General features: G+C 41.6%; 1 protein-coding gene across 1 annotated transcript in view; it reads right to left on the bottom strand.

The window, feature by feature from the left end:
* Positions 1 to 24,863, bottom strand: part of KCNJ6 (potassium inwardly rectifying channel subfamily J member 6) — a 164,815-nt gene that overhangs the window by 17,968 nt on the left and 121,984 nt on the right. The window contains exon 3 of the mRNA XM_067289773.1: positions 22,952 to 23,872. Within this exon, the coding sequence (XP_067145874.1) occupies positions 22,952 to 23,872 (921 nt within the window). The remainder of the gene's footprint in view (positions 1 to 22,951; positions 23,873 to 24,863) is intronic.

The raw sequence follows: 24,863 nt of genomic DNA, 5'->3' as shown, positions 1-24,863 counted from the left end.
CAACTGCTTCTATCTCTCTGGGTAAGCTAATTTTAAAAGTTAATGGACTAGATCCTTCACCATGTTAGTGCTGTTTTGTACTGCTTCAGTGGTGCAAAAGAGCACTAACGCAGTCTCCTTCTGTCACTAGAAGTTTTCCCCTGTCTGAGGGAACTGCTGGGCACCACGGGTCAGCCAGAAGGGATCTTCCATGAGCCCTGATATGTCTGGAGCAAAGGCTTCTGGAGAAGAAGTTGGATGAGAGAAGCAACCTTACACCCTGATTTTGAGTGACTACTGCCTTGGGGTTGTAGGCTGACAGCAGAGAATGATTTGGGGGGGTTACTGATAGAGCAAACAGACCCATGGCTGGAAAAGTACTGAAAGACCTCAGTGGTGTTTTGCACCACTCCTCTATTCACCTGGTAGAAGATGTGGGTTCGTGTCACTTTTGACTGCATACTTTGTTTGAACAAGGAGCAGAAAACAGTCAGGGATAAATGATTCCTTGCAACTTGTTTCCTGCTGACAAAACAGTAAATTTCTTTTTTGTATCCATTAAGCCTACTGGACTGTGACTGTGGTAGGTGCATGCTGTGCTGAGTTAGAGCACCAGCATTTCTTCATTCTGAGAGGGGATGCTGGCCTGAAGATGGCACAGACACATCCACAGTGCATTCAGAGGGGTGTCTAAATTATAGATAAGTGCTGTGGATTGCACCATCTCCCCCAATCTTGTGATGTAGCCATTTACTAACTCCATGCCTCTACCATCCAAACCAGGGTTTAGGGAAAGTTTTTGTAAAGACCCCAGGAAACCACAGAGTGCAGAAGTGATGGTATCCATTAAAACAGTACCAGCTGTGACAATGTCTATCAGAGAGAAGAGAAAGCTGGCAGGGAAGAGTAAAAACTTTAGCTGGCCAGTTTTAAACTGCTGCCTTAAGTCTGTCTGAGCCCAAGCCAGGGAGAGCCACTGAAGCAGCAACTGCACTGAGAGTACCCTGAGCCCCGTTCTCTGCTTGCCTCAGAGCCTTCTGGTGGGAATAGAAGCCCACAGTAAACCAACATAAACATGACATCTAAAAAAGGAAACAGCAGTGAATAGGCAATCAAACTGGTCACTGTTAGAACTTGGTGCCATCATATAGGGATAGTTTATAAACTTCCTGCAGCTAATTCTGCTGTCATCGAAGAGACTAGACAAGCTCCCAGCTCTTCCATTTCCGGCTGTTTGTCTCCACAGGAGAGGGGAAGGCAGTTGTTGCTGGTTTTTAAATGAAGGAGTCATCTCATTGAAATTAATCCAAAGCTACAAATATGAACAGGCCAATAGCACAACTGATGGTTCTCCTCCCTTCTAGGTAAATGTGGAAGGTGCTAGGACAGGCGCTATGAAGCCTGTGTACAGATGCCCATTTCTGAGGCAACTACCAGCCTGAAGCTTATGATGAAAAGGAATGGCACAGTCTCCTTTCAAATGCCCTCGGCCCTCTGATGGCACACTCTGTCCTATGAACTCTGAGCAGCAGCCAGTCCGTTTGCCTGGGCCTTGCACACTGTGTGTGGTGAGTGAACATAATTATGTGGACACTTCCGAGACCAGATGTCTCTTACACGTTGCACTTGCTCTGCAGGCAGCAGAAGGTGCCACAAAGAAACCATGTCATGCATGGCACCTTTCTGTTAAACACCTTGTCTTTTCTTTCCTGAGGGGAGGTTTGTAACTCTGCGCTGGTCTCAAGGTGCCTGCATCTCCCAGCTTGCCTACACTGACTCTTCAGGAGACCTGTTTTCCTGGTGAGGGGACTGAGGGGGTAGGAATTACAGCTCAGAGACCACAGCCTAAGGGGAGGTGGGAACTCTGTTGCCAAAGACACTTTTCGCTGAAGCCATATGTTACCCCAGGCCAGTGTTACTCGTACTTCAGGAATACCTCTGGCTGGCTGACTGATATTAGGATCTTGTTATATCTGCAAATAACTCTTCAGTTGGTGAGATGGTTCTGTGCCATCCTGGCAGACAGTGACCTGACTTTAGAGGGCTTTAGCTTATATTTTCCTTCTTCATCTCTTGTTTGGGCTATGCAAGAAAATTTACCTGGACATAAAACCCATCAGTCCAGTTCATACAGAATACTGAAGTGCTGCCAGAAACACTTGTTACCTGTCATTTGATTTCTATAAAAAGAACAAGAACTTGTGCTTATTTTCAAGATACTCATTGCCTGAGACCAGAATAACTGTCAACTGTTTCCATCTCAGAGTAAAGATGGTCAAAATGGAACTTCTCTGTTTTTATAGAGGCAAAAGACTGAGAAATAAACTCCAGTTACCCCTAAGTATATTCCTACAACTTGATAGTTTTCACTTGAAGTGCAAGACAGGCATTTTTTACCTTGTCTTTGTAAGACAAACACAGAATAGTATATATCATAGAAAAGAAAAAAAAAAGAAAGAACCAAAACAACCATCACATCTGACACATGGTTCTCCTAATGCATGGAAGGAAAGGACAACTTCTGATACCTTTCATTTGTGCAGCATAAAGTCTTTAGAGGCTGGAGCAACAGGGATCTGCCTGAGACTGGGAGAAGAAGGAGCTCCCTGGGCAGAGAGGAATGAGACTGGCAGGGAAGAGTTCTTCCTGGAGAAAGCATCACTTACAAAAGGAGTCTTTTTCTTGGGATAGTCAGGAAAGGCCTATGGAAGAAGATACAGCACTGGGAAATCTGAGGGAAAGAATAGCAACTTGAGCAGTCAAGAGTAAATAACTTTTTTTACAGAATACATGAGCTGCAGGGGACAAGAGGAAAGGGCAGGTTTGATTTTTCCTTTTCTCTCCCTATTGTGGCAAGTGTGAGGAAGCAGAGGGTCACCTGGGTCCCCCATGAGTGGCATGGGTGGCTCAATGGGACAGGCCCTCAGGGGCCATGACCATCTAAGCAGATGGGGCTGAGGACTGATTCTTTGTTTTGCTTTATGCTTTGATGCTCTAGTAGGGACAAAACCTCCAGGCTAACCCAAAGACCGTTGCTAGCCCACTGCCATGCTGCACTACCTTGAAGGGCTGCAATCAGCAATCAGGCTGAACAAAAATTGTGTGATGAAAAACTGAGGCTGTAGAGATGTGGCTGGCATAGGAGCAGGCAGGCCCCTTCTACCCTGTAGGTTAGTACAGCTTCAAAATACTTATTTTCCTGAGGTTTTATGTTTTTAGCTATTGTTCATTGCAAAGTGTCACTGGGAACTCAAGAATGTCATTTTGATTCCAGACAATGTTCGTCTTAAAACTCAGTGCTATATGAGGACATGGAGGGAGGTAACTTTCAGGGTGTGCCTGTAGGTCATCAGCATCAGAACACAACTTAAAACATGAATAACAACAGCCAGAGAAGTTCTGAACTGTGCATGTCATTATGAGCTGCAAGAACAGAGCAAGTTTCACTTGTTCAGGCAAGATGTACACGTTATCAGTGTCCTGAGCCACTCTGTTCCTGGTGTTGATAACACTTTCTGCTTCCTGTTGTACCCTTCACTGTTCTGAGGTGATCAACTCGAGCACCAAACAGCAGGGTATACCTGAGCTGAATGTAAATCTGGGCTCTGTGGGGAAGATATGCCCTGGGGGAGGACAATGGGAGACAAGAAAACTTTATTTTTCTTTTTTTCTATCCTTTTCTCTCATTGCCAGAGAATGACAGCTGATGGTATGTCAAACTGACACACCCTCAAGTGTAATCTTGAGCTGAAAGAAGGCTGTAATTTGATTAAGAGGCTCTGACAGGTTTAGAAACAATGGCAGTGCTTTAAGACTAAACACTAACTGAAAGATTTCATTCATCAATAGTGTAGGTACTGTATAAATAGAGTTTTCATAAACCTTTCTTGTCTTAACACCTTGAACCTCCCTGTGTCAGCTAGTCCAGCTGACTTCAGAGTGACTAAACACATCCAAAAGATATTTGTGAATGGAGCAGCTTATGAAGAGAAACTTCAGGGAGGTAGGATTCAGTAAAGGAGGACTTGCAGTGATTTGGTGGCTTCTGTGAGAGCTGTGTGGAAAAGAAGCTGAAACTCTTACAAAATACAGACTTGGTTTGAGATTAATTTCTAAGCTCTCAGTTTAGATCAGTATTAGTAAACAAATTAGTAAACTGACATCATTTGACAAAATCTGTAGGTAGACATGGGGCTAATATAAAACTACTTAAAACTAGGTAATGATTGAAGTCCATGATGCTGTCAGTCCAGATACAAAGTTTGAGGTGAGATGCTGTATGTCAAAACTGAAGAGATATTTCAGTTGTGCTACCTCAGAAATGCTTCCAGAGTTATTTTCCTAAGTCCTCTGTGAGGAGCTTAGTGGCTGGCTGGGAATCAGGCTTGTGGGTCAGACCTAATTGCTGGTAACTGTAACAGATCAGGTTCACTTGGACTCTGATTTGGACATCTTCCAGGGAGGTAATGGGATGGCTTTATGGAGCCTTGCTGAGAAGGTTGGATGCGTACGTTGCACAAACTTTGACTTTAATATTTAGGCTAGAAAACTTTGGACATAAGCTAGTTTGCTTATGTTACAATAATGGAGTATTTTTCTATACTTCATCCAGCACCATGAACTATGGATGAAGGGCACTTAGAGGAAAGGGGTCCTGCTTCTTCCTGATGGAATCAGATTTAGATCACTGGGCTGATACTGGGACACAGACTCCATTTTTTGGGAGACAGGCAAAAGATCATAGTAAACGAAGGCTCCTCCTGGCCCCAGAGAGAAGGAACACCCAACCCCCTGTTAGAAGGGAGGGAATCTCTTTTTTGTTCCTGAGAGTCTACTTCAATAGCACCCACACACAATTCCTTGTATTGGAAACTTAATAACTTTACTTGAAAATCATGCCTTTTTGATGGCAGTGGAAATAACATGACTTTTAAACAACTAGAGGAGACTGTCATTGAAGTCGAGCCAGTTATGTGGGAGTCAGATGATTAAGGTAGATATGATGTAGGAGGGAAGAAATACTATCATTTGGAAAAAATACTGTATTTTGAACATTTAATGTTCTCTTCCAGGAAAGCAGGGCTGTTAGTTGTAGTCTAGGTGAATTACGTGCTCACTTTTTCAAAGGTAGAAGCAAAGAGGCAGAGGGGAGGTGAGAGAGAGTTGGTCTCCCATCCAGGCCACGCCAGTGTGTCTGTCTGTCTGTAATGTAGTAAGCCTTGCCTGACCTGGGTCCAAGCAGAGTTCCCTAGCTCTGGGCTGCACAATGCTATTCCCTTTCCTTTGGGGAGACATTGCTGCTCCAGCACAGTGAGCTCTCCCCTTCCACAGTTCCTGGGTTTTGAGACTTGTGGGGGTCAATGAGGTTGCAACACAGCAACCCTGGAGAGACTGCTGTGTTTGTGTGTCCAAGCCTTCCCTTGATTTAAGCCTTAAGGCATGCCCTCAGCACATGGACAAGAAGCAGAGCACAGGCAGTCCAATGCCACTGGAGCCGCTGAAGCCAGACACAGCACTGCCGAGGCAGTGTGGTGCAGCATGTGAAATGCAGCACCTGGGCACAGGTTGATGCTGCCAGGTCTTGTCTTGCACTGGAGCAGTTTTGGTCTCTGGAGCTTCTGGCTCTCTGCTTCCCCTTCTGCTGCCCACTGAAGACATCTAGCTTCGTCACTAGGGCTGTCCCTGTATTTGCTCTGCAGGTCCCATCCAAAGCCAGATGAGGCCAACAGAGTTTGAGCAATTCTTTTTTTGTTCTTGAAAAAAACATCACACACAATTTGGGAGTTCAAATTTAGAGACAGGACTTGAAGCATTGCTCATGCACTGCCTTTTTTTTTTTTCTCATCGAATGGCCTTGCATTCAATTACTCTAAACAGAAGAAAGGGGGGATGGAGCAGAAAACCTACACTGAAGAGCTAATAAATACAGCATCTGAGATGGCTTTAATGCAATATCTTATGGTCTGGATGGAAAAAAATCTCAGTGTGATGATTATGCAAATGTAACAAGCCCTTATGACAATAAGGTTAGACTTTACTCAAAGCCAGAGGAAGCTTTCTGTTGATTTGAGCAAACTCAGGGTGTTCTCATGCACACTGGTAACTGCTTAAATCTTAGGGTCTCACCGTTTTAATATAAGCAAATGCCCATTGAGTAGTAGCCTGTAGCAAAATGCCTATTTTACGATCAAGGTGATTTTGTGCTGTAAACAAAGATTTCGCACAAGAAAATTCTCTTTTCTCCTCCTTGACAAATCTGTACAACTTTAAAGCCAGTAGAAAAACAAGAAAAAATGTAATCTCTAATCCTTTATGACAGATTTTAGGATGCAACTACTTTCTTTCTTAGCACAATTACTGGTCTCTGAGTTTATAATGATGGAGCTGGTTGATCCTGAACTATAACCAGAATGACAAACTACTTCTGTAAAACTCAGCCTCTGAGCCAGCAAGATGTTCTGCTTGAACAAATATATTTTGATTTACATCAATTCCTCTACTTTTCTCTATTCTTGCTTCTCACATATGTAAAAGCCGTATCTACAAAATGAGTTATAGAACCCTGTTACTCATTTATTATTTTGCTTGGGATTTGAGTGACCAAGTGCCTTTGAGTGGCCTCTGCCCAAATACTTCCCCTGGTATTTACTGCAATATTATAAACTCAGTGTTTTTGAACAATCTGCAGCTAAAAATTCATTGAGAAAATTCTGTTTCTTCCTTGTCAGATTATAAATCTTTTCAAGGTTCCCTTTAGCACCAGGCCTTCAGACTCATCACAGTGAAAGTTCAAGCTTTTACAGGCTGGAGAACAGGAAGTTACTACCCCAGTACTGTTCTTTTACTTTTTCAAGGTATTTCTAGAATGAGCTCACTGTAATTACACACAGGATATGGAAAATACAGTTGCTGTATATAACCATCACCTGCTTGGAATATCCTCCTTTTATCAGCATGGCTTCATCATTCAGTTATAGTGTGATGCTACAGGGTCTCATGATAAAGCCATTACACCACATGATCATGTACCAAATTGTTGCATACGTGCTGATATGGATTTATGAGCTAACCTGCATTTTTGCTGTACCTTTCACAGCATCAGTTGTACGCTGAATGCTAATCTTTTACCAGTGCAACTCTTGGTGCTCAGTGCTATTTCTTTGTCCTTTTGTTTAAACAACACACAGCTGTTTTATTCATTTTGCCCATAAGTAAGTTGTATCCATCCTCAAGTTGAACATTAAATTGCTTTAAATTTGCTTTTTCACTATCTTCTCAAGTTCTGCGTGGCTGCAATAGTGCTGATAAGGCACTCTGTGTTTCAAGTTAAAACCCATGAAAAACAGACTTTCTTTTCAAAGTTCACCTTCTTTTGTGCTAAACATCTGAGAAGAAAGATACAGATTGGCTGAAGGGAGGATGAGCAGAGGTGCGGGTAGGAGTATGGTTTATCCTCACACCGTTCTTTTGGCAGTTCAGCTCGGGAGTGATGATGGTGCTGTGCAGAAGGTGCTGTGCAGAGGCCCCTGTCATAATATCACAGTGTGCCTGGGATGGGGTTTTGCTGAGTGGTGCAGATAAACTGAGGACAGCTTTGGGCTGAGAACGCCTCCCTCCAGGCCACTTGCTGTTCAGTTGGTGGGCCCAGATGGCAGTTCTGAGACTCTTTTAAGAGATTTTAAATCAAGGTTATTAAGAAGGGGAATCACTTTACAAGCCTTGTTTGAGAAATGAAGCTGTTCATTGGCTCAGGGGTTTAAAATGAAGCAACCTCCGGAGTGCCTGGCCTGTGGCATTGGCAGATGGCCCCAAGGATGGCTGTGGAGGATGGTGGCCCTCAGGCTGGGCTTCTTTCCCCATCCTGCCCTTCTTTTTCCCTGCTGCCTCTGGACTGGGGCAGCTTAGAAACTTCTTTGCTGGTGTTTCTCTGTCCTTACACCGGCTGAGTTCCTAGGAAGCAGCCCCGCTTCTGTAGCTCCTGCGAACCATGAAGAGCACACCATCCGGGCTAACCACGAGTCCGCGTTGCTCCAGTGCAGGCTCCAGGCTGCATGGGGATGTCCTGGACTGCTGCAGGGTCCCAGGTCTCCCACATTCCTGTGGGACAACCGATATCTGTTGCCTCTCTCATGGTCTCCTGAGGGGTTCAGCTGTGAGGAGGGAGCACAGTGCTGGGCTGCCTCACTAAAAATTGGGTCGCCCTGCTCTCAGTGTCTTTTAAGTTTATTGCTGAGAGGCAAACTGGTGCTAGAAAGCTTGACTTGAAGAGAATGATGATTTGAGCCTTTATGCTCCTATTGGGACTGCTGCATGCCGCCTTGCTCAGCCCACAAGCCCTTCACCTTTGTGCAACCAGAGAGCAACAAGGGAACAGCAATCCTGTTTTGACACCAAAACACCGAGCAAACTCTCTCATGTGTCAATCACACACTCAAAGCAGTGGTTCATATTCAGACCAAAGAACACTGGATATTTATTTATTTTGTTTTTTGGGCATTACCTTTTGCTTTGTCTTCATTTTTCAAAGTTCGGGGGCTCTGAGGTAGGCTTGCCACAAATAAGTGCTGAGCTCGGCAGAAGAAACAGTGCATGCCATGAGCCAGCTGAGCTCAGCAGGTCTCTCACATACTCAGGGACAGACACCACAACTTAACTTAAAGATTTTTTTTATATTTTCATCCAGTTGTTATATATAGATTCCAACCATATTAATGGGGAAGATATGGCTTTGTCATAGTAAGTTAAAGATGTCACTCCTCACCTATGCCTAAATGCCCTTCAAGTGCCATGAGCAATCCCTCTGGGCTGTTGTAGTTCCTCTTCAGCCTCACACCAGTGCTCTCCCGTCACACAAATCCCCTTTCAGCTTGCTGCAAATCAACATATAATCATTCAAATCTAGCTTGGCTGCCGATGCTGCATCATTGAAGCTTTTCATTACTGTTTTGGGTCCCAAGGGATGAATGTGGTCATTCTGTGTGACCTCCACATGGGTTGTTATGTTACAGTGGTGCATTGCATAAAGCCAGAAATCAAAACTGGTTGAAGGCAGGATCGGGAGACCAGAACACTTGCCTATTATCTGCTGGCCATTCTGCAGTCTTCAGGTAGAAGATGCTGTATAAGTGTTGAATAGAAATGACTGTGATTATTTATTGCTTTCTGTGCATTTTATTTTGTTTGCTTTGTAGACATTAGCGAAACTTGGCTGCTGTCTTTTCAGCATCACAGATTGGGCTGCTAGGCTCCAAGGGTTACATTATTATCCAGAAGACTACTTTGAAATGTTCACATTATCTGGCCCATTGGCTCCTTCTAAAAAAAGTTGGGGCATAAAAAAAAAGAAAGAGGAGGAGGGGAATATGGCAAAGCTAGAACAGCGATGTCCAGACCTCATATTATAAACAGGATTTCATGATCAAGAAGTCTCCTTGCTTCTTCAAAGGTACTGAAGTGAGAAAAAATGGAAAGAGTAAAAAAAAATTACAGAGGAACTCATGGAATTATTTAATTTTTTTTCTGTCAGTGTTCTCCTGACCTTCTTGACGTGATACTTAAGTAGTGTACTGAAAAGAGATTCAAGAGAGATCTGATCTCTGTCTTGGCTACCGTAAAGTAAGAGGATCAGCTTGGAGATCCATTTGTGTTTACAAGAGTCGCTAGCTCTCTATTCTGGTTTGGGTATCTTTTAAATAAAATCATTAGCACGTATTTGTAATGGACCTGCTATACCTGGTGAGATTTTGGCTCTTCATTTGTTTTTTTGTAGCAGAGTAAGCACTAAACAATGTATGACCGATGGAAAGTGTGGTAGGAGGTAGTGAATTGAGTACATAAGGAAGGGAGATAGATCAAGGTGTATTTTCATGAACTGAATACTTAGCAGCATTTGTATTTGCCGTGAACAGTTGGTATGATGAAATATTGAAGATTTGTTTTGGGCTGTCTTTGTAGAACAGTGACTGCAGAGAGCAGAGTGACTGCAGGACTACTGCCACATGCTGTACCCAAGGGAAAGATGTCCTGGCAGCACCATTTCTCCAGTAGGTATGGAGTCTTCTCAAATATCCCCTTTTCTTAGATGAAGCTTCAAGTATGGATACTTTATCGAGATTATAAACATTTATCACCTTCTAATCTTCCATTTGTCTTTCAACTAGAGTCCTAATTGCTTCTTCTGTGAGGCCATTAGGGAGCTGACAGGCACCCTATGGCTCAATTTATCCTTTTAGGTCCTGATTCAAAGGCTACCGGAGAGTGAGATCTTCACAGATTTGGGAGCACTTTGGAGCAGGCTCAAGATGTATAAGAAACACATTGGTAGGGGGTTTCCTGGACTGGATTTCTATTGCTGATCACTTTTGAATTCTTTACCAGCATTTTATATCCTTCCAGAGGGTAGGAAGGTAGACATAACAAGGCTGAGTCCTGTGCTTTGTGTCTTAAACCCATTCTGTCCCTGGACCTTGACTAATTTAACAAGGTTTTAAAACCCGTTTGTGTCTCTTTTTGAACTCTGATGGGAAACTTCCCTTAAAGGGACGTTTGAGCACAGTTATAGAACAAGCTGTTCTGAAGCACAGACAAGCACCTCTCATTCAACTGTTTCTAATTCATTTGTAAGTTGAAAAATGAGTACTGGATCTATTTTGAAATACTTGTCATTTGAAAGAGTGAGATCTTTGCCTTTGCTTCATTATTCTTCACCACCAAAAAAAAAAAAAAAAAAAAAGCAAAGCGCAATTTCAGTGTAAAATTTGAATGGGAGAACAGACCAGTTGTTCGACACGGAAATAGTTAGAGGAGGGAAGTTATGAACAGCCGGCTCAAGCTTGTTCTGAACTAGGTGCTCTGACGCCCTTCCTCCCCTGCCAATGGTGTCAACCTCTTGCTCTCTGTGTAGGCTCCCCTTCCTGCTCTGCCCCACACTGCTGTTCACAGCGAAGACCTGGCTTTGATGGTGGTAGCAGTGCTGTGCGTGACCACTTTGCTGTGGTTTTGACATGCAGCTGTAATGGTGCTTATGACCTGTGTTTCTCAAATGAATACTCTGCAGATTTGCTCTGGAAACACTTGAGTTGCTGTAATAAGGAAGCACTATGTAGGGCTCGATCAATGACTGTCACCCATAAAGCAACAAAATTCATTAGTCAGATGCTGCTAAAAACAGTGGGACTGTTGTGTTGCCAAGGCAGTTTCCAGCCTCTGTACTCCCAAGACAGCCTGCCCTTGACTAGGAGTAGGAGAAAGGTATTTTCCTCTCAGTCTGCAAGGCTAAACATCCTCCACTTCACAACACTGTAGACATAGTTACTGCCCTTGAAGCAGATTTTTGGTCAGATGAGAATCCTTGACTGACTTGAAGCCTTTGAAGCCATGACTGTTTCATGCTTTTTCATGGCATTTGTCGTGACTCTATTGGCAATTAGATACTCTCGTTGCTGTACTCACTATCTGAAAAAAATAGCTCAGTTGTTTTTTCACTGTAAAAAGAGACTAATGGAAACAGAAACAAGAAATTAGGAAAAGGGGAATGAGATTCTTCTCACTTAGGTGATCTAAGTGCAATAAGTTTTATGCAGGGGTGAAAAAATTGAACCTAATGGCTGGTTTAAAAAAATGCCAGCACAGTTTAATTGGGCTGGCTGAGTCTTAAATCTTTTTTATTATGGTGGTGCCTGGCATCTCAGATGATTGATTTTTCTCCTTTTGTTGTAAATCCGTCTCTTCAGTTCATATTAGTCTGCATCAGTCAGAAATGTGGAATAAAAATTGTCAACCCCTAATGTCCCTTAAGGCCTCTCGCCAGGGAGAAACCTTATACTTCTTGAGACTATGGCTAGATACAAGGCTATCAGTTGTGGTGATGAGGATGAGGATAATAATAATAATAATTGGACAATTGCATGTAGTTAGATTTTGTGTTGGCAGCTTGAATGACACAAAGCCTGTCCAATGGAAAGAGGAGCAGACAATTGCAGCAATATTTGGTGCCCATCTCAACCTCCCTCACTGTCTGGAGGGGCAAAAAGCCCCTGTGAGGGGACACAGCCTTAAAAATTTTAATTTTTCTCTTGCAGCAGGCCTCCTGAGGCAAAGCTTGGTTGCAGGCTACTTGCCTGTCCAGAGCTGTGGACTCATGCTCCTTACTCAGTTCTGCCTTCCCTCGCTGAGGCACAGCTGTCTCCAGTGGTTCAGTGGCTGCCACAGAACATCTTTCACATATGTAAAAAACAATTTCTTAAATGGTGACATGGAAGAGCAATGCAAGCTGTCCACTAGGCTGTTGTTTTTCCAAATCCATCCAATTCTTCACAGCCATAAAATACTAGGAGGAGATGTATTTGGATTTATAAATCTAGAATAATTTAGGTTGGAATCATCTGGTCCAAACCCCTGCTCAAAGTGGAGCCAATTATTCCAGGTTGCTCAGGGCTAGTCCAGTCAAGTTTTGGGTATCTCCAGGGATGGGGATCCCACAGCCTTTCTGGGCCCCTGTTTCAAATCTGTCCACCCATATGGTGAAAAAGTTTTTCCTAGTAACTAATCAGAACTTCCCATTTTGCAACTTGTGCCTGTTGCCTCTTGCACTGTCACCCTGCACCTTCGAGAAGAGCCTGGCTCCATCTTCTCTGTATCCTCCTGTTAGGTAGGGTGAGACACCAATAAAGTCCTCCATGAGCTTTCTCTTCTCCAGACTGGGCAGATCCAAATCCCTCTGCTTTTTCTCGTATGTATGTCCTGCGCTCCAGCCCCCCGACCATCTCGGTGGCCCTGTGCAGGACTTGCTTCAGTGTGTCCATGTCTTGTCCTGGGGAGCCCAAAACCAGACACAGCGCTCCAGAGGTGGCCTCACAAGTGCTAAAGAGAGAGGAATAGTCCGTTCACTCAGCCTGCTGGCTGTACTCTTACTGAAACAGTCCAATACGCAGTGGGCCTTCTTTGTCAAAAGGGCATATTTTGGTGCATATCATTCCCTCTCCTAATAGCTTGTGCTAAGACCTGTTGTTTAGTGAGCTGCTTAGGACTGTATTTGCAGAGACTTTTACTCCAGTGAATTTAGTGTGGGCAGCAACATTCATTGTCCGTGTGAACCTGAGCCCATTCATCTTCTTGGAAAGCATAAAACTACAGGCTGAGGTAGGCAGTTGCGCTTGCCAGATTCCTTCCTCATGTTGTCTTTTACTTCTTTTATTCTTACCCTCAATTTGGTGATGTCAGGGACATGCTGGCCTCTTCTGACTCCTTTTAGTAACAGGTGTGAATTCAATGAAAGATCCCTGGGGCTTTGGCTCCCGAATTAGCCTTGGCCAGTGCAGTGACATGGCTACACCGTCCCCTTCCCTTGCTATGATGGTGGCCTGCATTGACACTGTCATAGCTGCGTGCCACTGCCCTCCCCGCATGCTCAGGGTGCCAGAGCAAAGTCTGCAGGTGGTTCTGTCTGGGGCAGCTGTTTGTACGGCCCATTGCTTTGAAAGAGTGAACTGCTGGCAGGAGCCTGGAAGCTGACAACCTGGGGTCCTCTGCAGGACAGGAAATCCCCTAGGATTACCCTTCCCACTGTTCATTTCTGAGAAATTAGTGGGGCTGATCCAAATGTTCTGTCTGAATTATTTTTCTAAATAGAATTTCGTCACCTCTCAGAAATCTAAAAAAAGCTTTCTGATAACCAGCGAAAGCTTGATTTTGTTTTTCTGTTTAATTTTTGCATTGCTTTCATGTTTTAAATGTTTCTTTAAATCATGTTTCTTTAGTTAGATTAGTTCTAAGAATGGAATCTTTCAAATTAAATGTTCTTATTTTTATGAAAATCCTAATTTTTGAAGAAAAGTTTTGTTCCATTCTGCTGAAATCTCAGCTAATGAAAACTGTCAAAACCTGGAAGAACAGAAATATTGGAAATCTTTGTAATTTGTTTTTATTCTTATTCTGTTGGGAATGAAGGGAATGAGGGAGAGAGAATGAGTGAACAAGAGCATAAAATCCTTATTACAGGAGCTCTTTCTGCATTTCACATTCATTGTCACAATGGCTGTCTGATCGTTCCCAGAAGACCCTCTCTCTTTCCATCTCTTTTGCCAACACAGCAGGTTTGGAAAGGTGAGGAGTGGAGTACAACCAGAAAGATGACATGTGGGTTGCTTGCAGGTTGTCAAACAAGGAAATGTTTTTTCTATATCAAAACCAATCCAGTTATACTAAGCTATAGATGCTCAGCATTGCTTAATTGGAATTCAGCATCTAACATTAAATGACTTGTTAAATTAATCTCACTGTTCCAAGCTGAAAGCATGCTGCATTGAAATACAGCTATTTTGGTAACATATTCTCAGGTTGGAGCTCTTGACTGCCATTCTCACTTAGTGAAAAAAAGCAGATTAGCTCTTTTATAGGCCTGTTGTTTAGAAGGTGCCAGGCAGGTTTGTTGGCCAGCCTCATTCCCCATGTGCAGCTCAGATTAATGTTGCTAGAAATTGCAGATACGGGTCCTGACAAATGTGTGGCTGCTCAATAGAAGCGGTTCCACTTGTGTACCCTGAAATTAATGTCTGTGCTACCACTTAGACTCAGGTTTAGACTCACTATCATGATCTGGTTAGCGTGGTCTTGTTAGTTTGCTCCTCTTTAGTGGCAGAGGCAAGCAGCTCTCTGAGCCCAATTTAGCTAAATGGTTAAACTAGAACTCAGTTGCTTTGTACTGGCAGGGTGGTGAGAAGCAACCAGAGCACCATAGTGAATCTGTGCCTGTGTTTGCCGCTTTCTGAAATGCCATAGCTGAGTCTAGAAGAGACCACTGCAATTCTTTGCAAATTGTTTTCGCTGTAATCCCTTGAGGACTTTTATATAGTGGCCTCAGGAAACCCAGAGCTGTGCCGTAAAGGGAGTTTTTAGTGCTGACAGCATCTTGCTAGGATATAAAGCATATAGTCATAAGTCTTCTGTGTCTCTTTCATGTATTTTATGTATCCAGTGGGTTTAACTGCAATCCATAGCCTTGTTCTTTTTAATCTGTCAAATGCTGATTTTGAATTTGTGGTTTACTTAGCAGCTTTGCTTGCTAGTTCTTCAGTCTTTTAGGTCACTTTTCCTTTCTCAGTTAACCGCTCTGTTCAATTCTGGGAAAACCTTTTGCTGAAGGTGAAAGCTTATTTTCATCAAAAACTGATGTAAGTTTTATAATTTAGAGAGGTCTCAGTGTAATCAAGAAGTGTAATGTAACATGATTATCATTCATTACAATTCAGTGAGACAGAACAGGAGGAAACAATATTATATAGTTGGAAGTAAATAAGGACCAAAGGGAAAAGTGAAAAGACCTTTTAGAAATATTGGTGAGAACAGATTTTGTCAAAAAGATTTCCCACAGTTTTGAAATGTGGGCTAGTTAAGTATGCTTCACATCTGAAGATCAAATGCAACCGAACAAGATAATTAACATGGAAGAATCAGTTCATTGAAGCAAAAGTTCCAGGGGTGAGATACTGCCTGGACTGAAATCAATGTGAGCCTGGGTTTTCATCTCAGGTGCTCAGCAGCCTTGCTCTCCAAATAATAATAACCTCAGATGACCAAAAGCAAAAGTCCAAAATTAAAAATGATAGTATTATTCTTCCTTTTCCAAATCACCTGCTTCAGTTCTGGCCCTTCATTTACATTGTTCAAAGACCAAGCGGACAAACTGAACACACTCAGATTAATAGCAGTCATCTTTAAAAGTGCTCAGAAATGTAAACGGCACGTTGTTGTCCTGCAGGACTTCTATGGAGGAGTCAGAACTTGGCTCTCAGCTTTGTAAGCAGGTGAAAAATGTTCCCTGCGCAAATTCTGCCTCGGGAATCCTTTGACCTGGGTAACGCTGCTATGCCCTTTGCCTAGAAACATCCCATTGATTTTGCAAAGTGGAGATCTTTGTGATGGAGATTGCGTGGGCATGGGGGACATGAAATGCTGCTCAGTGCAGCTCATCCTCTCCTTTCGTGGTCCCCCCCCCCCCCCCCCCAAAATCATCCCTGATCTGGGTCTGGATACCCAAGGACTCTGCAGTATCACCTTCACAAGCTGTGCTGGAAGCAGCAGTGTTTGCTAAGTTTTGTGCAATTGCAATTTTAGGGAGACTATGCAATTTTAGGGGGACTCCACCAGTGGTGGCTGGTAAGGTCTGTGCAGGTCAAGGTGGAGGGGGCCAGCAGGGTTGCAGGGACAGCAGCAGGGCACAGCGCTGAAGCACAGCTTTGGGATCCTGGCGTCCTCTGGCTGCAGAAACTATATGTGCAGCAAATGATAACGTGTAGCCTCACAAGTGAGAAGGAATGGTGAAAAAAGATAAAATTGTGGGCATCTCTGCTTGTCACTGTGCTAGGAAAGGACGCAAGCTGACGGTGGAGGTCTATGGGCGTGTGCCCGCAACTTGAAACTCTGCCCTTTCCGTGCGCTCAGACTGACCTGACAAGGTTGCAAGGCCACAAGGTACAAAATGAAGCTCTTCTACTGAAAGTTTGATTTGCATTCCAAATAGAATTATTTAATAATATCTATTTAGATATAAGTAAGTGCTTTTTAACATAGAGGGGTCTCAAACCTAGTTTTTAGGGATCTTCTTACCTTTTACCATATAAGTTACTGCTTGAATCTGAATATTATATGAGAAGTTGTAGAGATGAGGAAGGAGCTGCAGCTGTATAGAGCTGAACAACTAACTGGTGAGAAAGGTAGGAAAGATGGATAATGGGCTACTATCAACCCCCCTGTAAAATGTTTGTATAGTACGACATTAATTAGAGGATGAAGCTATTAAACAAAATGTGTAATCCCTTTCCCTTTCCTTCCCTGAAAGTAATATAGGCAGTCCCAGGAAAATTTTGGTTGAAATATGCATAATCAGCATCTCTCTTTTCTCATGCACTTTGCTCCCTGACTTCTTGCCATTTTGCATTTTTTTTTGACTATTGTAAGACTGTAATTGCTTTATTTAAATCTTACAGTCCCCTTTGACAGATAGACTAATCTTTTCCCTCTGTAGAGGAAGCTTCCTGGAAGAAACCTCACAGCAAAATGAGGGTGGCTTTCTTTGCTGGCATTCATAACCCCACCTCATGACCACAATAGCTCATGCTGACATTCCTAATTTTCTGTGTTAAGAATTACCAACAACCCAAAATGAAAATGTGAGCAAGGAACATAAGTAAAAGAGATTGTTGGCAAATACTAAGGAAATGGGGATATATGAGTAGGTTAACCTAGATATCTATGCCTCACACCTTGCAGTATAAATAGAACACCAAGAGAAGATGCTACAACTCTTAAAATAGAAAGAAAGGAAAACTAAGGACTGGAGAGCCACTGTATCCTGTCCGTTCCTGAAATGATGAGATCCAGCTTAGAATAGAGGCTATTCACCCTGGTTAAAATTCACCCTTCTTACCCTGGTCAAAATGCATTTCAGTCCATGTACCTGGGAACAACAACATAATCTACATTCACCAGTTGTCTTGCAGAAACGCCTGCATGTGAGAAATTCTGATTCCTTTCTCCTGCTCTTCTACACCTCCTTAGGAAGTAATCTGAGAGCATAAACATCTCTGAAGAGCAGTAGAAAAAATCTAGTGAAAAGCTGTAGACCAAGCAAGGCTTATTTGGAGAGAGAGCAAAGTCTGCTGAGATGTTTTGAAGGGTTGGAACTGCTAACTTCCTTATCAGAGGGAGATATTTGTTAGGACTGGGCAAGGATAAGAGGTAAATATGGCAATTCTTTAGGATGAGAGTGAAAAAACAATGAAACAGTCAGTCTAAGGGGCTGTAGTGAAGAGCATGAACAGCTTTATACAATGTTTGTCTAGTCGATAACATCACTTAGTATATAAATAACCATCTATGTGAACATTTTATTGCTTTCCACACACGTTTTCCACAGCTGGCAAGTGTATTTGTTTACATATCTATAAACCATTCTGCAAATACTACTCTCTCAAGCTGCCCATGTGTCAGAAATATAAATGCACTGTGTTACAAGTTTATTTGTAAAATTATGCATGTGAACATAAAGGTATCTATTAGCTTTGTTGCTTAATTTTTGATAATTATAAACGTGTATACCATTTCTTTTTCTCAGATACTGCTTCTTTTTTCACGTTTTTATTTCTAGGGAGAGGGAATTGCCAGAGTGTCATCTACTGCACCCTACTGGCCAGATACAACTTTACAGGGTTTGAGGGTCTTGCTGGATAAAGTAGATTGAAATACTTTCTATTACTTTCTGGTCTTCAGAAATGCTGTTTTCTGTAAATTAATTCATATTCAGAGCAGGGATTTGAACCAGGCTACTTGCAATTCAGGAACTGCGTTACTAACCAGGCTATGGGCTGTTCAAGACACTCCTCTTTCTCTCCTTTTTCTGTAAATCTCACTTTCTTGCTCTCTCTCTGTTTCTCAGTTTCTCTCCCCCCTAACATATCTCACTTCCCCACTTCACCTCCCCAGACTCAAAAGATTTTAGTTTTTTTTTTTTTTTGGTCTTGTCTTTTTTTCCTGTGTCAGAATTATACATTTGGAAATTTCTTTTTTTTTTAATGACTGGTTTGCTTATGATCATAAGATCTCCCTTAAAAATGGATTTTACCAGGAGAAAAGGGTTTAAAAATGTCAAGTATATGGCTAGGAAGAGGCTGTTAAAAATATAATAAAATACATTAATTGTAAATTTTGTAAAAAAAAAAAAAATTAAACAGATAAAAAAGACCCCAAAATCTAAGTTTTTGTGAGTGCCGTTTAGGGGAGACAGGCTTCAGGATCCTTAGGCATAAGTTTTTTTGTTGGTCCAAGAACAATAATCATCTCTTCCACATCCTTTACAATAAATGTGCATAGTTTAACAAATCATTTAATTGGTCTCCATAAAATAATATGAAAGCAGTGTTGGCACTTTAACATAAACCAAATATTTTGAATGTCAAATATCAGATTCTGCTGAACTCAGAATTGTTGTTAGTCCTATTCTTTCCTGTCAGTACATTTGCCCTTAATGTTGTGACTCTCCGTTAAGGAGACAGTGGGATGCTAGAATCCTACTCTTCAGTGCTTGGTGACTCTGGGACCAGAGTCTTCATTGGTATGGGGCTATTTTTTCAATGCCCCTGGGGTATTCTGACACAAAAAGAGCACAAGTGCTTCTGAAATGGCTTCCCCATTAAAGGTCAATGTACTTTTAGGTGTTACAGAGTTAATATGGGTTCTCACTTCTTGCTTGCACTCCTATCTGCTGTTAGCATAGCAGAAAATGGAAGAGATGCTGTAGAAGGTGGAAGTAACCAGTATGTCCTTCAGATACGGCAACTTTTGGTGACTTTTGCCCACCCCCTTTCCTGAAGGCTCTTCAGTTGCTTCCCAGTAGCCTGACTTATTTCGCAGTGCAGGGTTGTGCAGAGCTGAGCTCATCCTGTACCCCTGAGGAATGGCAATATGGACCTCAGAAACTGGAAGTGGGAGCTGTTGTGTCTTCAGCTGAGCCACCAGCCCTCTATGGTGGGGACTGCAATAACATGTCACCTGTGAGCAGTACAGGACAAGACCAAAACCACTCCTCCACCATTGGGATTTTTAGACCCTTGAGAGATGCACATCCAGTCACAGGAGTAAACCTTTGCAAGAGTGTTATCCTTTGAACCTAGAGGGATGGTTTTTAATGTTGTTGTAAATAAACATGGAAAATTGCATATCAGAAGGATCCATAACACACATTTTTTAAAACCAGTATAATTTTGAGTTCTTGCTGATGCTGTATGAAGTAGTCAGATTGACTTCATGTCTTGTTGGAAGTGTCTTGGTGAAGCTTCTGCCCTCAAAAGTAATCTTCATGGTAGAATAAATGTGAATAAGGAAGGTGTGGTGATATTCCTTAGGCTGATATTTTGGTATATACCTTGCTAGAGACATATCTGCTCCTCTCTCTTTGCATCTCACAAAAATATGGTGATGCTTTCAGGAGGAATTAGGGGGTCATTGATACAATTTTTTTATTGAATTTCAGTTCAGTTAATTATGTTCTGTCTGTCTTCATTCCCTCCATTTCCTTTAATAAGATGCATTATTCTTCAGTTTCTCTTCTAACATGTAGTGGCACCACATGTTCATGTGGCAGTACATATGCAGGTGTGTCTCATAGTAGAGGTAGCTGTGCTTTTGGATCCCTTAAGGTGGAAAGTATTAGATACTGTAAATGTGTAAAATGTTATCACTTGCTCAGTAAAACTTTAAACAGAACAATAACAATAATTAATAAAAATACTAGCAAATGCTTATACCTAGCATTTTCCTCTGTTATGCTTCTCATTTAAGGGATAAGTGGTGTCAGAGTGGGGAAGTTCTGAAAATTGAGAAAGGACTGTTTTCACTGGTCAAACTTGGGGTTACTTTTTTTGATGAATAGCATAAGTTAGTGGTCTCCATATGTTTTTGACCCATGAGTAACAATAGTGAATCATGATATTGCTATAGGCAAGGTCACAGTTTGTTAGCTTCAGCTTCAATATTTTTGTGCCCTATGGCTTTGAACAATGTTGGAAGATGTGATGGGTAGCATGTTGCTTGCTCTCTGTTGCTGGAGATTGCTGCTATAAGCAACTTCTGTTTCTGCTCTCACTCTACATCTGGTGTAAGAAGGAAGTGTGAATATATGATGGCCTAAATTTGCCTTCAGTGTTTGCCAGAATTTATCTGGAAAATATTTTTAAAGTAAGAAAGGAAAATGGGTAGTTTTGGTAGGAAGCTGGCTTGGTTGTATCTTCAACAAAAATAAGCCAATGCATGTGGGCAAAACACAGAATGAGTGGCTACTTCTGCACCAACATCTCCTATGAACTGGGCTGGTAATTATGACAACTAGCCTGACATTAATCTTTCTGATGCCATAGTTAAGCAGCATTATTTGATGTCCTCCCCTCATATCTCGTGTGGCGGTGTGCTGGAGAGCTGGCCCAAACAGAACAAAATGGACCTGCTAAAAATTGTGACTGTAGCTATCTATCCAGTGCCGGTGTAATCCCTTTATCCTGAATGGCTTTGACAGGTTTTCAAATCACTGCATCCAGTCTCATGGTTAATAGGGACTGTTTTAACTTGAACTTTGCCAGTCTGAGCAGTCTGAGAGATAGTCCTCTCCAGGGCAGGCTGATAAAGACTGGGTGGAAGAAGTGGTCAATATCAGAGTAATGAAAAAGAGCCCAGAGGCTGCAAGGGGAGGTTAGGGAGGAAGGGTTAAATAGTGAAAAGCCATGGGGCTCAAGACAATGAGGCTGTGTTTGATGCTCTGTGGGTATATTGTCTTTTGATTTTATATGTATTTTTGGTGAGATGCTTTCTATACCTCTACTACTTGAGAATCATTTTTCTGGAAAACACAGTGTTCAGTAAACCTGAAAATATCGTCTGCTCTTTGGGATGTCAAGTTCATTTATTTGCATATTTCAGAAATTTCAGAATGGTTTCAGCTAACAAACTGCAATTCCCTCATCTTCTCACCCAAAGGTGAGGCAGATGTTTGAAACCTCTGTGCCTACTGCATGTATCAGAAACACTAAACATTTCATCTCCTTGATTTCTCTTCAGTACCACCTGCTTCCCAGAAGATTTGGAAGCCTTGCATTTACCACTTCAAATTCTCTGCCAAGTTCCCTTCACTTTCTTTTGCTCCATTTTTGTCTCACACGTTTATTATATGGTGACAAATGCAGTTTTCTTCTGACACCACAAAATAGATGTGTGAACACACATACATGTTCTAGTAAGAGACTGCTCTTTATTTCCTGGCTCCAGTTGCAAAACATGAGTCAGGGTTATGAAGGCTGTACTGCTGTGAGAGATGTGTAATGTGCATTCTCAAACTTTACTGGCTTTTGTTAAGGTAGTGGGGAAAAATGGCAAATCTGGTTTCTTAGATTTTTTTAATCAGTATTTGCTCCTTCCCCAACATATCTTTTTTTTGTCTTCTGATCACCATGCCCCTCCACTGATTGTATTTATTTACTTTAGAGATTGATGCTATCAAGATTGATGCTATCTTGACAAGAAAAAAAAATCCCTCCATGTCCTAAACCAAGTATATTAGCACTCTGACTGAGGGAGGTCCAGCACTTTTAGAGAAAGAATCTTTCTTCTGTTTTGGTTTTAATGCAAAGGAGAAACATTACTGGTCTATTTGCTATGATTTCCAAGCATTATTTTCTCTGCATCAACTGGTATCTGATGTTCTACTGTATAATTGTATATAATGACTGAACAGGCTTCCTACAAGATTCTGGTGACATAACACACCTTATTTATATACACCAGTTTTAAGTTTTCTGTACACGTCTGTGATGTGTAGGGAGCCTCAGTGCAATACAAAATCAGACAGATCTTTTGTGAACCAAGGTGGAACAAGCCCCAAATTACAACAAAAACAAAAACAAGGAAGCAAGCAAGCAAAAAGAGAAAGCTGAACACATTATCACTTCCTACTGAATCCAAACAGTCTAGGAATTTCATGGTAGAAATATATATATGACAAGCAGTTATTCTGCTGTTATCCATAGGTGATTGGAAGCATCAGGAACTATGGTACTTCCATGTAAGTTGTAAACAGAGTTTTGGTTTGAATTTTTTTTTTGTTTTTAGCAGTTTATCCCATAAAGTTCTAATGGCTGAGTTGCTCCTGCAATAGAATGACAAATAACTGGGTGACATGCTGTGAAAAATTTAGAAAATGAGAAATGCTCTCCCATTTTCCAAACAGAGCAGAAACAACACTAATTTCATTAGGCAAGGTGGAACACACAATTAAACTGGACATGCTTTTAATTTTGACGCTAACCAGATAACTGATGCCTTTTGCAAATGTAATGACTATTGAAGTGATTCCTTTAAAGTGAAGCAAAACCATTGGTTTTCCTTTCTAAAATTAAAGCATTTACCTTACACAAAGTATAAGAAATGTTACCTGTTGCCTCCACCATTCCTTCTAGGATTACAACAATTTCTAGCTCCTCTTTGGGCAACTGGGCTTTGGAAATCTCCCAGAAAGGACTCTGCTGGTTAATTTCATGGCTGATGATCAGTGGTGAAACCAAAAAGAGACGATCATCCCCTGTGTAATAACCTACGTTGATATCTGTCTGGTTGAGTGGTATAAATTCCCCCTCCTTTGTCTGTTTGGATTTGATCAACTTGGCTCGTATTGATGCCTCTACAATATGTGAATTCCTAAGGTCTCCTACTCGGAACATCAGACACAGCTTTCCATCCCGCATGGAAATAACTGCATTTGTAGAAAAAACCAAGGTTTCTGCCCTCTTCTTGGGTTGGGATATTTTCACAAACATGCAGCCAACCATGAAAGCGTTGACGATAGAACCTAAAACAGACTGAACTAAAAGTAGAATAATTCCCTCGGGACACTTGTCCGTGATGACCCGGTAACCATACCCAATGGTGGTTTCTGTCTCGATTGAGAATAAAAAGGCTGAGACAAACCCATTGAGGTTGCTGACACATGGGGTCCACGTGCTGTCCCCTATATGATCCATATCTCCTCGCACGTAGGCAATTAGCCACCAGATCATTCCAAAGAAGAGCCAAGTCACAGTGTAAACCATGACAAAAATCAACAGGTTGAACCTCCACTTGAGATCGACTAAAGTAGTGAAGATGTCAGTCAAGTAACGGTAAGTCTCTCTGACATTCCCATGGTGAACGTTGCATTTCCCATCCTTCCTAACATACCTCTGGATTTTTCTCTTGGCACATTCTTTGTTTATATTTTTTGGCAGATCCTCTCTAGCTTGTTTGGGCAACTTTGGCTGATGAATAGTGACAGGGCTCTCTATGTCCTGCTCCATTGAGTCTTCTTCCAGTACGTTAGCTGCCATTAAAAACAAACAAACAAAAAAAGGCAGGCATTATTTTTCTTATTATTTCTCTAAGTCAACACACAATTTCTTCCTGTATTACTGGCATGAAATGGCTATTAATAAATCAAATCATCATCCTTGTTCTTTGCTCCCCTATCAGACGCAAAAGGCAAAAGTGCAACTGATGCCAAGCATCCTCACTAAATTAGTTTATTGCTAAACAGAAATATGTTGAAGGAAAACTCTCTTTCTTGTTTCCTATCTCATTTCCTATCTACACCCAAATTTAAATTTTGCATGATGTGTTCAAACAAATCTTTCCCACCCCCCCTTTGCAATTTAATAAATGAGATTTCTTAGGCACCAAGAAAGATCTTCTGGGAGATAGCACAGATATAAATGAGGAAATGTATTTGCTTGGAGGCTTCAGTCACCAAGATGAGTAGAGAAAATGAGCAATTGTTGAGCTATTTTTTAATCAATTGCATTGCTATGGGGAAAGTATTAAATAATTATAAGTAGTTTAAAAAACAAACATTTTTTTAAAAAAAACAATTCTGCTCTTGTGAAAGAAAAGGTGGGCTTTAATGAAATATATAGATCAAGAGCAATTCAAGCATATTCCTATATAAAATAAGTATCTTACTGATATTGAGACAGGGAAATGTGTGACCTTCTCCCAGTAATGTAAAGCATACAGTACTTCAGAACCAAATTTAATTTTAATTCAGTATACCCGTGGCCTTTAATTCAGGTGTACCTTTCTCTCTAATGATACAGTGTTCCCCCATAAGTCTTGCAAGCATTTAAAAACCAGAAATGATGGCAACTGCCTTGTTTTTTTTCTCTCAGCCTTTTGAAATAAATGGCTTCATTACTTTATGGGGTTCTTGTTTATGTGCAAGAAAGAAGAGTTTACTGAGGAGGACAGTGGTCTGATCAAATGCATTTTGCATGGAGCTGAGGATGCAGTGAGGTCTAGGGTAACTCTTGTCTCTTTAC

The sequence above is a fragment of the Apteryx mantelli genome, chromosome 1, assembly GCF_036417845.1.
Source record: "Apteryx mantelli isolate bAptMan1 chromosome 1, bAptMan1.hap1, whole genome shotgun sequence".
Classification (NCBI taxonomy): domain Eukaryota; kingdom Metazoa; phylum Chordata; class Aves; order Apterygiformes; family Apterygidae; genus Apteryx; species Apteryx mantelli.
The sequence above is the reverse complement of the archived record's forward strand: the minus strand, read 5'-3'. Positions and strand labels throughout refer to the sequence as shown.